We start from the raw sequence: 12489 nt of genomic DNA, 5'->3' as shown, positions 1-12489 counted from the left end.
CACCGCAGGGCCGGCGGCGCGGCGCGGCGCGGTGGGGCGGAGCGGGGCCCGGCGGGGGCCGGGGCCGGGGCCGGGGCCGGGGCGGCCGGCGCCCACCCCCCGCTCCGCCCCCGGCCGCGGCCCTGCCCGCCGGGCGCACGGCGGAGCGAGCGCCGCTGCCGCATCAGTCATTAACGCCGGGCTCGGGTGTCCGGCGCCGGGGGCACGCGGGAGAGGAGCCGGCCTGGCCCGGCAAAGCGCACCCGTGCCCGGGCAGGCTGCCTCGCCGCCGGTTTCCAGTTACCGCGATGCCGGGCTGCGCGGCGGGAGGAGCCGCGGCGCGGCGGCTGCGGCGGGGCCGCCACTGCCGCTGCCGCAATGAGTGATGCTGGCGGCGGCGGCGGCGCCCGGAGCCCCCGCGGCTCCTCCGCCGCCTCCGGCTCCGGCTCCGGCTCCGGCTCCGCCTGGCCCGGGCGGCACCGGAGCCCCGCGGCGGCGGAGCGGCCGGCCGCGGCGGGAGGCGGCGGGGCGGCGGGCGGGGGCCGGCCGGGGCGCGGGGCCCGCGGCGGCGGCATGCCGGCGGGCCAGGGGCAGCGGGAGGCGGCGGCGGCGGCTCGGCCCGCCGCGCTGCTGCGCTGGGACGAGGTGCCCGACGACTTCGTGGAGTGCTTCATCCTGTCGGGCTACCGGCGGCTGCACTGCTCGGCGCAGGAGTGCCTGGCCTCGGTGCTGCAGCCCACCAACGAGACGCTCAATTTCTGGACGCACTTCATCCCGCTGCTGCTCTTCCTCAGCCGCTTCTGCCGCCTGCTGCTGCTGCGGGGCGCCGGGGACGTGCCCTTCCACCACCCGGCCCTGCTGCCCCTCTGGTGCTACGCCTCCGGGGTGCTGCTCACCTTCGCCATGAGCTGCACGGCCCACGTCTTCAGCTGCCTCTCCCCGCGCCTCCGCGCCGCCTTCTTCTACCTGGACTACGCCTCCATCAGCTACTACGGCTTCGCCAGCACCGTGGCCTACTCCTACTACCTGCTGCCCGGGCTGAGCCTGCTGGACGCCGGCGCCATGAGCCGCTACGTGCAGCAGCAGCTGGGCTGGCAGCTGGACTGCAGCCTGCCCATCGCGGCGTACCGCACCCTGGTGCTGCCCGTGGCGCTGGCGCTGGCCGTGGGCTGCACGGCCGCCTGCTGCCGCAGCCGCGCCGCCTGCTGCGCCTACCCCTTTGCCGTGCGCACCTTCGTCTTCGCCATGCCGCTCAGCATGGCCTGCCCCATCATGCTGGAGAGCCTCCTCTTCGACCTGCGCGCCCGCAACCCCACGCTCTTTGTCTACTTCTACCGGCGCTACTGCTGGCTGCTCGTGGCCGCCTTCTTCAACGTCAGCAAGCTCCCCGAGCGGATCCAGCCGGGACTCTTTGACATCGTGGGGCACAGCCACCAGCTCTTCCACATCTTCACCTTCCTCAGCATCTACGACCAGGTGCACTACGTGGAGGACGGGCTGGCCGCATTCCTCAAGGCGCCCCCGGCCGCCCCCACCTATCTGGGCACTGTGGGCTACATGCTGCTCCTGATGCTCTGCCTGGCCGTGGTGGTCCGCAGGTTCCTCAGCGCCAAAGACCTCTGCAAGCAGGACTAGCCAGGCCAGCAACCCTTGGACCAGCGACCCTCAGCCCGGCCCTACCACGTCTTGAAAATGCTGCGAAACCAGGGGCAAACGCACCTGTGGAAAAGCCAGGTCCCTTTTGCGGAGAGCTGCCAGAGAAAATGACCATGGAGGAACTGCTCATACTCCTTAAACTACTAGATTACCAGGGGAAGCAAGCAAACGCTTACTGGTACGTTGCTGCTTAGAGTATAAGCCGAAATAATTTAGCTCTGCTCTTAGGAAGATTGCATGGACTGTGAATGCCACTTACTAATTTCAGAACAATTAGGTTTAAATCAGCTGTATGTGTGTGTATATATATATATTTATAGCTATATATTTATTAGCTACACAAATATATATATATATCTCTCTCTATACATGAAGACACACTTGTGCAATGATTACTCATAGACTTTTAATCAATTCCTGTGTGAAATTTCCTAGCAGATTATGCACTGACATTCATCTTCCTCTGTGATACTGTAACAGGCCTTTGCAGTCACATAGTGGATTTTAAATGCACACAAATTGACAGCTGTGTATAGTTTTTAACGTCTTGCAGCCTTTTCAGCCAGGGAACATTATAGATTTTACAGAAAGAGAGAGAGAGAGAAGATTAAAACAGCTGTGAATTATGACAGAATTATCCGTTGATGGAGGCACTTTAATTAGACAGGCAGTGAAGCTTGAGTGGTTGGTGTAGCCACTCAGCCACTACTAACAGAAAATACAAGGATATGTTAAATCACTGAGCCAGAAAGGGGTCAAACTAGTTTGGGGGCACGGGGGGAGAAGAAGGGCACTGCTTAACAGCATGGCTGTTTCCGCAGCATGTCAGAAACATCTGTCACGTTAGTGGGGGAGCTAAGGGGTCCCTTTATCTCCCCTGGTAAATCCCCCCCAAATCAGTCCTATAGCATTGAAGCCAGATGCCAGACTTTCTGTCAGCTCCTGCCAAGCTCAGTAGGAGTTCTGCGGGTGTAAAGAGTAACTGATCCATGAGATCTCATTCTGGGTCTTCTAAGGAATTATATGGAACTGATTTCTTCTGCTCTTTAATTAGATTCTACCATCCTCCACTTGACTGCAGAATAGGATACTGCTGAACGGGGGGGGGTTCAGGAGATACAATCTGGCTCTGGGAATACTGCGTCTTGGCACTTTCACATCATTCCCTGCCTTTTCCCATTCTGATTAGTTGTGGCTGCAGCTGGGTGTTTTCAAGCCCTCTCTCAGTAGTAGCTTTAGGGGGTTTCAAAGAGGAGAATTAGGAGATATTTTCCAGAGCGGTATCTTTCTCACACGACAAACAGCTCGCTGCAGACTTATCTTACTCCCCGTACTAAGAGAAACGTCTGTAAGCTATATGCAGATTTTAAACAGCTGCATTTTGATTTTGTCTGACAGGATGAGTAACAAGTATGCAATAATATTACACAAGGGGATTACAACTCGGAGTTCAGGTGAGGGACTGCTTGTATAGCCCATTTTCAAAAAGAAGGGTGGTACTTCCTTGGGGAACTCTGTTGTCGTACCACACATTAACTTGGCGGCTCTTTAATTCAGCCTGTTTGCCCCTAGCGTGGAATATACATTTCTACTTGTATCTTTGCCATTTGCATGGACACGGCACTCAAACTCCAAATGAATATTGTGGGTCCGGTTCCATAGTCTTTTGTAAGAAAAAGCCCACTTTGTTTTAAGAGGACTACAGGAAGGACTATAGCTCGGGATTACAAGGTCATGTCCTTAATATGGGTCAGAATCGCCACAGAAACTGGTAATTGATACATCCTGAACCAATGCCAGATCTGTGAAAACTTCCATACGGAAGTGTACAAGCTGAAAGAAAATTAGATCCGCTTCATTTTATCTTTTGTTTCAGCCCTTTTTAACTATAATGGCTTGGACTTTGTAGATTCTCAGCGACTAATGAGAATGGCCTAACAAAAATACATATTCTTTGTCAGCCACAACACTGCTAATATATCATTTGTGGTAGGGTCATTTATTGTCTCTTAAAGAGACTGGCTAAAATTGCAAAAATAGCCGGTCCCAAACTGCGGTCTCTGAGTTATCGCTGATGGTTCATAAAAAACAGCATGGCCCTGTGTGGCTGTCTATCCTTTGTTTTCATTTGCTAACCTGCACTAAAAGAAAATGAAAACTGTATGTTACTTATTTTCATTAACTTTTGTCATAATTATGGCATTGCTTTTCTCAGCGGCCAATAAAGCAGAAAATGGTCTGCAAAATTAGGAAAGGAGGTTGGCTCGTGAGACCGTCATTCATTGAAATGTGCTTTATATTGTGAGAAACACCTGGAAACTCACAGTAGAAAAATGGATCAAGACCTGCAACCATTTCATGCCATGAATTTCCCCAACTTCAAACGGAGGCCCAGATCTCTAAGATGTGCCGTGCTCGAGTTAAAATAATAGAGGCAGAGCCTCTATTATTAGGCTAGAGCCTAATAGGCTCATAGGTAGAGCCTAATGACTCATCCAAATTTCAAAAAACTTAATTATTTAGAAATGGTTTGCTTAGGAGGTGCCACTAGCATGTCCAACCAGCAGTTAAGAACTAAGAAAGAAATCAAAAAAGCTGGGGACAGCAATTCTCAGCACTGGTAGACCGCTAAGAAACAAGCGACTGTAAAAGCCAAATGTAAAAAAGGCCTTTAAAAATACTGTACAAAGAGTTATATTTGTGCTTGTCAGTCACAATGCAGAGGACATCCCAAGAGGCAATGTCAAAAAGGCGGTAGCTAACTTGTAAAAATACATTTGATATTTGCAGTTAGGCCACACAGGGTCGTCTATATATATCTCAATTACAGATAACAGCATAAAGGTTGGATTGCAACCAACTGCAATTTTACAGGAATCTTACTGCTGTCAGTAAGAGTTGCCTGTGAGCCTCAGTCATGCTGCAGATTTGGTACCAGGATGTGATATTAAGAGTATTGCTTCATTTTAAATGTTTCTATTTGGCAAAAGGTTGAGGCATAGGTATTGGCCTGAGCACTTTGTGGAATTATATGTAAATGCTGGTTGCAAGCACTGCTCTCTGAGCCACTGGCTGTATGTATCAGGAGTGAATGGGTGCAGGGAGAAGTGAGTAGTTTTTTAAGAGTTCTTATTAATGTATGTTTGTCTGTTTGTTTAAAATGTGGCTACAAATTAAAAAGTTACAATAAGTGTGGCAAATACCTGGGGAAATGCTACTTGAGTGTCTGTATTTATTCAGTGAAGGACATGTATGTAGATAGCTGTTCCATTTGCCATGTTCAGTAGCCAGTCTCCATAAATATAGACAGAACAAAACTCAGTTAAAGAGGTTAAAAGTGGAACAAGACATATATAATTATAGTGCTTGAACTCACTGTTGTAGAAGTGAATGTCAGCTTTTGTGGCTTGTAAGGGAGCAGGATCCCCTTTTGGTTTGAAAGTACACACGGATGAACATCCGCAAGCATGTCCAGAGCTTAGACAGGAGGTCTGAGCTGCAGACTAGACACGTAAGGACACCTAGAAAACAAACTTTTTTGCATGAGTACCTGCCGTAATATTTTTATTACCTGGATACCTGCCATGAGGTCTACGCTGTGGTTAGGCAACAGAGGATTATATGGCTTAGCTGGAAAACGAAAAAGGCTTTTCAGCCTTTTTTGGTCGAATCTGTGCAAGGACGGGGAGTGGGATGAGTGGTGGAGCAAAAGGCAATGGCCTGAAAATACGTATGTGTTTTTTTTTTCCTTTGGCCAACACTGACCTTCAGACTGACAAACTTATGCCAACGTGAACCAGCTGATGGGGTTAGTTTGCAGTGCTGGTGACACTGGGGACACTGACACTCCCCTCTGCAATCCGTGTGTGCCTCGAATTGCAGCCTGCACATTGGCATATAATGAGTACTCCTAGCTTCTGGTGGCTTTGGAGGGACCTGTCAGCTCCGAGCTCATCTTTGTGGAGGAGCGATATACCTGGTGTGTAGAAATGTTCTCATGCTCCATGGTGGTGGGCTACTTCTTCTTCTGCAGCGTATTCATCTGAATGTCACTATCCAGGGTATCTGTGCGGCTCTGAACTGTTTTGCTAGCAAGACCAGCGTCTGCCGTCTGGAAACAAAGGAAAAGTTTCAATCTGCATGCTGCGATTGTAGAAATTCAGCAGTTAAACTAGAAACACTTACTGCTTTTTGCTAATAGGATAGTTTTGCTTAGTTGTTCAAGTGTCATGCTTATTATTTGCTTGCTGAATCCAGCTACTATGTCCTGTTTTTGTCAACAGTGCCCCTGCAGAAAATGAGAGTCTGGAAACTTTATGTTTAAGTAAACTCTCTGAGGCAGCGCATTCATAAGGTATCGTTGCACTTAACTCTGTTGATTACCATCCACATGCCTTACAGAAGCAAGTCATACCTGTAGTAATTGCCCAGCTTATACCACTTTTCATTGCCTATGAGAGTCAAAATGACCAGGTGGCCTGTAACAAGCTGAGGAGTCAGGCACTCCTGGGATCTGATCCCTGCTTTGCCACTACCTGTTCTGTGATCTAGGGCAAGTTGTTTAAGCTGTGTTCATTTTGAATGAACTTAATTCATGGAAATCACTGGAATTGTATCAGGGTTGAATCTGACCCTCTGTGTTTCAGTTTCCTCATCTGTAAAATGGGGAGAATATACCTTACCTACCTCGCAGGGTTGCTCTGAAGACTAGCTACTGTTCGTAAAGCACTTAAAAATGCAAAGACCCTTCTAGGTGCTAAGAAGTATTACTGAACTCCGGCAGAGAGAATGTCATATTTTCCATAGCTCCTCATCTCCCAGAGAGAGGAACTCGACTGTTTCTAGATCAAGAAATCTTGGGACAAACCCTCGGCTGTCACAGTCTGAGAAGGTTCGTGTCCTGTGTCCTTTGAAGTCAATGGCAAAACTTCCACTGGCTTCGGGAGAGGGCAGTCAAGTCCTAAACACTGTCAATAAACAGGCTGACTAAATGCAGAAGTGTCAGGAGTAAAGAGAAAACACACAGGAGTCTTAAGTACTTTTCAGAAATTCTCACTGGTGATTTGTTTGCACTGAACGGCATCGTAACCCTGACAGGAGGCCTGGTGGGTCATTTAGCCATGGGTTGTCCCTACAGCTACCGTAAAACAACGGAGCAAGACTTCCCGTCAGTGTCTGTAAGACTAGGATTATGTCTCAACTGCCGCTGTGAATTTCAATCACAGCTACTTCTCATCAGAGTGAAAAGACCGTAAATAAACCAGGCTTTTAAATAAATACGTGTAATCACATTTGGGAACATAAACTTAGATTGATCTGACAACCAACCTTCTCTTTTCCTCTTCCACTTCCCAAAACCAACAACACTGAGCCAATCCTGTTCTTCAGTGAAAACTGAACTTAGCTCTTTTTATCACGTGTACTCTTCCTGTGCCGTGGAGCCCTGACTAATCCTCCTGTTAACCCACCCTGCCCTTCTCCCGCAGCAGCTGATATAAACAGCACCACTAAGTAGAGAGCAATGCTTTTAAGAGCTTTTCTAACTGGTAGCAGTAGTAGAGACAAAAGAAAACAAAACGAAGCAAAAAGACATGAAAAGGTTTGCGTGATTCGTTAAGTCAAAGCCTCTAACCATTAGAAATTCATCCTAGCCAAATATATTCCTAGCTTCTGTTGCAGCTTCCCCCTGAGTCAGGGCTGCACAACTTCTAACACCCAAGTTAAAGCTGAGACTTTACCCTCTTCTGCTCAGATGAAATGGAAGATGCTGAGGAGGTGTCACATGCACTGAAAGATACATTCAAAATATTTCAAGTGAAACAAAATTAAGTTATTTTCTCAACTTGCTTAGTCAGAGGCTGCTTCATTCCACTGAATTCTGTAATAAATTCACGACTGAGGAAACGGAAGCAGCCTTTTGCTCAAAATCCTCTATAAGGAAACACCACCAGGAGACTTCTGCTTTCAGGGCAATTGCTTCGTGGCTGGCCACACGCAGAATCAGGAGGCTCCTTACGTCGGGCTTCGCTGTTTCGGGCGAATGCCTCAGGATTTGCAGTCGTAGCTGGGGGTTAACAATATGGAGAAACAACTTACAGCAAGTCACATCTTTCTGTCTGCTAGAGATTCAAGCACGCTTTAGTAAGAGGTATCACATTTAAGGGTCTGTGCATGCAATGAACAAAAAGTGTGAATTTTTCTTTTGTTTGATTCTGTTGGGGTTTTATGAAATTTACTCTTTGTAAACTTTTGGATGCTGACTAATGTATATGTAATGACTATGCATTTTTAGCAAAAAAGGTGTGAGCTATAAATAAAGTTGTTTCTGAGTTCATTTTTGTAGAAATACTTTCATAAAGTTGTTTCATTTCTTAATATAAATTAGCGTGACACTTGTAGATTTCTTCAACCTTAGATGTTGCTAGCATAATTATAGGAACTCCCAACTCTTGCGTAGGGCTGCTGTTATGTCTGAAAACACTGTATCACAGCACAAGGCCATTTTATTGCCTTTTTAAGGAAATTAAATAGCATTACAGTGCCTTTATTTTTCCAACACCTACGCTAACTAATCCCTAGTAGAAATCCCGCCACACTTCAGAAATTCTCACCTTTAATATGGTGTAAGGAGATCAGTGTCCCTGCCTACTGTGACCATTGAATCATCCAGGAAGTGGTAGCAACAGCTATGTCAAGAATCACGGCAACATACTGACTGCAAAATGCAGAGATTTATCTGGCATCATTTTGGCAGGCTGGGAACATCCCGAGTGGCAGAGCATGTTTGTCAGTCCAGGTGTGTGTTTAAATACTTGGATGAATCGGAACCGAAAAGCGCTCCATGAACTGTAATTATATGAAGCGTCTGCTTTAAGCCAGCTATCTCAAAATTCAGCAGGACGTTATTAGTCCAACATAATTGCAGGCACCTCCTAATATTGTTGAACACCTGATGCAAGATCTTTTGCAATCCAGAGATTAGAGAGTTTGGGATATGAACACTGGTCTTCACGTACAAAGCACACTCAGTATTATCTATACGTAGGATGTATAGAGGGCCACAGCGGGCCTGCATAGAGGGCCATCAGTGACAAACTGTAGGATCTTTTAGCTGAGGTTGCTCAAATTCCTTCAAAAGTTCTATGATTCTCTAGAGCTCCTCATATCAAAAGGTTTCTTATTTGCACTGCTTGTATATCCTATTTGAAAAATGGTAACAATTTCAAGTATTTGATGAGCTCAGCAAAAATTTCCATTGCCGTCTCACAAATAAACAAATGGTTCAAAAAACTGCATCCTGCAGTTACATTATCAGTAGGCTCTGGATCAGGCTGCTGGACAGTCGTATGCTGAAAGAAAACCTCACAAAACTTGCGGAGCCAATGAGGATGGCAAAACATTGAGCAGAATGGAAAACAACAAAAATCACTGCTAGGGCAGGTAATTTATTGAGGTTAGCATCTCCTCCTTCAGCAGTGATTGCTCCGTATTTTTTTTTTTTGATAACAAACTGGAAATCTGAAGGCAATATACATTTTGTTGCCATAACATCATTTCTCTGACAAATGGCCCTAAAAGTTAGGACAGTATATTTGCAGAAGAGCAAAGGGTCATCTGATGTACAGCCTTGACCTTCATATTTTTTTCTCTCAATACAGTTGTAAGAGAATGTATCGTCAGTAGAATCTGTGAGTGGAGAGGAACTTCATTAAAAAAATGAAAAAAGATGGTAAAAATAAAAACCAAATCAGCGTTAACCCTAAGGCTAAATCTTGGTTTCAGTAGTGAGAGCCTCTGGGGCAGACACGACAGATGCACTCCTCTGCATCCGAAAGCCGCCTGTTACAAGGCAGATTTCTTATCGAGGGGCAGCGCACTTACGTTAGTGGGAAGCTGGAGACCTCTCTGTTGCCAGGGAGCGCAGCCTTTGGGGATATGATACATGCTTTGCAGGGGAAAGGCAACACCAATACCATATAGTCTTTCTGGAGATTAAACAGCTTTGTAGCGCTCATTCTCTAATTTGAGTCTGGCCTGCACCAAAGATCCAGTGCTTTTTTGTCCCTCCTGACTGGTGAAATATGCAAATACAGTTTTCCCTAATTTGCTAGGAAAGCTCTACCCTCTGTCACTCTTCTCTGTGGTCCTGAGGAACTGGGCAGTGCCACAGGTCACTTGTACAAGAAAGAAAACTTTCATTTTTCACTCTTCGCAAGCAGAGCTCTCTGCATGCCCAGTCCTGAGGCTACGAATTCAATCACTAGCGTCCCACATCTCAGCTTTCCTTGTTTGGTAGCACTTGGAAAGGCAACTCTGAACTGTCAGCTGGATGGATAATGAGCAGCAATATCAGAAGCACTCAGAAAAAGATAAATAACGAGCGATGGATAAAGAGGTCCCTGGGACAGCTCCTCTGCTGGTACCTCTGCACAGACAGGCATTCTCTCGTTCATTATCCCAAGGTTAGCAAAGGATATAAGCACATGCTTAACTTTGGTGCGCACATACATTTGTCTTTGTTCATTCACAGGGATGAACTTTTCCCTGTGTTTAAGCACTGTATAGAACCAGAGCCCTAATGAGCAGGCAGAGCCAGCGAAGCGCTGCCAGGAGAGTTTGGCAAGGCAAGTCGTGCCGCTCAGCCCGGAGGCAGGGTCCTCCCCGCCGACACTGAGGGCTGGCCAAGCACTTCGCCCAGGGCTCATGTTCCCTCCTCTGCCTTCGGCCTTTAACGTACCCTCCTTCTAGATCCCTGGCTGAAACATTTTAATGTGAAACAAAGAGCAAAATAAATATGTGGAAAGTAGAAATGCACCAACTTAGTCATAAAATAAAACTGCAGATTTTCCCACTGTGGCAATTACAATAACAACACATTTTTCTTGCAGTCTCGTAGAAAACCATAGCTTGGAGTAAATCAGTTTGGAACAGTAGCCGGACCTACTGAACACTATACACTACATCATTAACTCGCTAACTGGTTTAAAACAATGTTTTTTTCCTACAATGTTATTTTATTAGACAGATTCAGAGAGTCACAGAAGTCAAATACTCTGTGTAGAACACTCTTGTCCTCAGCAATAGAGCACGTTCCTTCAAGTTATAAATATTCCACGCCAACAGAAGTGTGCCATATCCTTCAAGTTTAGACATACCCTGGACAATAAAAAAAATAATTGGGCTGAACTGATTTGAGTGAAACATGGGGAATCCAGAAAATATACGAACAGAAAACCTGCTCAAATGAAATATTCAGGTTGTATCATGAAGATCACATAAAGTCAAGACAAACTTCCATCACTCAGCAGCAATAATACCTCAGGGGCAGTATACAGCCAGCAAACGTTAGGATTTGCCTCCACGGATATTATCAGTAATCAGAAGGACACAGTGAATGGAAAATAGCATATACGTGGGCTGTGATGAGTATTCCTGTATTCAAAAACCAGGCTTAATTACTTACATGGTAAATGTCTTTAGACGGCAACCATTTATGAAAAAGTTTTCACAGTGTTCTACATACCTCGGTTGAAGTCTCTAGCTCTTATCAACAGCACGTTTTACAAGTCTTCCCAGAATTCCTGTATTTTACTTATGGAAGAAAAAAAGGGGAAAATTAAGCTCATAGAATTGACAAGATGTGTTGATTTTGCTGGCAGAGTGGTTGCATAGATTTACACGCTGCCAATGACCTGGTGGACTTAAGAACATTACCAAGCAAGGCACTCACTGCTTTCCCCTCGGACGCCGCGGCGACTGCCTCCCCGCTCGCCGCCCGCAGCATACAGAAGCCCCCGGGGAAGCTGGCCCCCTTCCCCTTACGCCGGCTCAAGTGGCCTTCAAGTCAGCTGTGGAAAGTGCTGGGTCTTCACCTGGCAATAGCAAAAGCAGCTTATTGATATTTTTAAATATACATGAGGAATGTAATTCACTGCCCAAAGAGGCGCACATAGCCAATAAATATATGATTTCTATAGCCAATAAATATATGACTGGAAGTGTCACAATTTCTAGCATCAGCGCCAGGGCAGAACTGCCAGACGCGCCCCAGACAGCAGGACTACCTGCTTATTACTAAACAGTACGCACTCTCAAAAAGAACCAAAAAACAAAGCAAAAGCCAGTTCAGTCACCCAATAGCGCGTGAATGAAACAGTCTACAACACACAGGCTGGTGGTAAGTGAAGTCTCCGGGGTGAAAACTTCGCACGTGCGCTGGGGCAGACTAGTAGGGGCCAGGTAGGCAGCGGCACCCGTGAGCTAAATGCAGGCGCAAGCACCAGGGGAGCTCCCTCCCCTCCAGGCAGCCGCCGGCCCAAGTCGGCCCGCAGGCGCCTCGTAGCCACGTTTCCAGAGGGGAAATTTTTTTTCCAAAGGTGCCCCTCGGCACTACAGTCCCGGAGTTGGCCGGACTCCTTACACGCCCCCAGCCTGAAATCAGAAGAGACGAAGCACACGCCACACAGACGGGAAAACCCCGCCTAAGGCAGCCGGCTCCTCCGTCCCGGCCTGACGCGACCCGCGGGCCCGGCGGGCGGCAGCGCCGCGCCCGGCGCGCACAGACCGAGCGGGGGCCGGGCCGGCGGGGCGGGGCGGCGGGGCGGGGCGGGGCGGGGCGGCGGGGCGGGCGGGCCGGTCCGGGCGGGGCGGGGCGGGGCGGGGCGGGGCGGCGGGGCGGGCGGTCCGGTCCGGTCCGGTCCGGGCGGGGCGGCGGGGCGGGCGGTCCGGTCCGGGCGGGGCGGGGCGGCGGGGCGGGGCGGCGGGGCGGGCGGTCCGGTCCGGTCCGGTCCGGGCGGGGCGGGGCGGGGCGGGGCGGGGCGGCGGGCGGCCGCCAGCAGCGCTCCGCCCGGGCGC

General features: G+C 48.5%; 1 protein-coding gene and 1 long non-coding RNA gene across 2 annotated transcripts; one reads left to right on the top strand and one right to left on the bottom strand.

The window, feature by feature from the left end:
• Positions 1–114: 114 nt before the first annotated feature.
• Positions 115–7969, top strand: PAQR9 (progestin and adipoQ receptor family member 9). The gene has a single exon (XM_068954352.1). It carries the CDS (start codon positions 358–360, stop codon positions 1612–1614), a length of 1257 nt encoding a protein of 418 aa, XP_068810453.1. The 5' UTR covers positions 115–357; the 3' UTR covers positions 1615–7969.
• Positions 7970–10636: 2667 nt separating this feature from the next.
• On the bottom strand, positions 10637–12210 carry LOC138068169 (uncharacterized). The gene is made up of 5 exons (XR_011142835.1): positions 12056–12210; positions 11366–11507; positions 11159–11226; positions 10953–11067; positions 10637–10791 (listed from the first exon to the last, which is right to left on the bottom strand). It is a non-coding gene; the product is annotated as an uncharacterized lncRNA (long non-coding RNA).
• Between the last annotated feature and the right edge of the window lie 279 nt (positions 12211–12489).

The sequence above is a fragment of the Struthio camelus genome, chromosome 9 (genome assembly GCF_040807025.1).
Source record: "Struthio camelus isolate bStrCam1 chromosome 9, bStrCam1.hap1, whole genome shotgun sequence".
Taxonomy (NCBI): Eukaryota; Metazoa; Chordata; class Aves; order Struthioniformes; family Struthionidae; genus Struthio; species Struthio camelus.
This window is presented reverse-complemented; position numbering and strand designations above follow the sequence as displayed.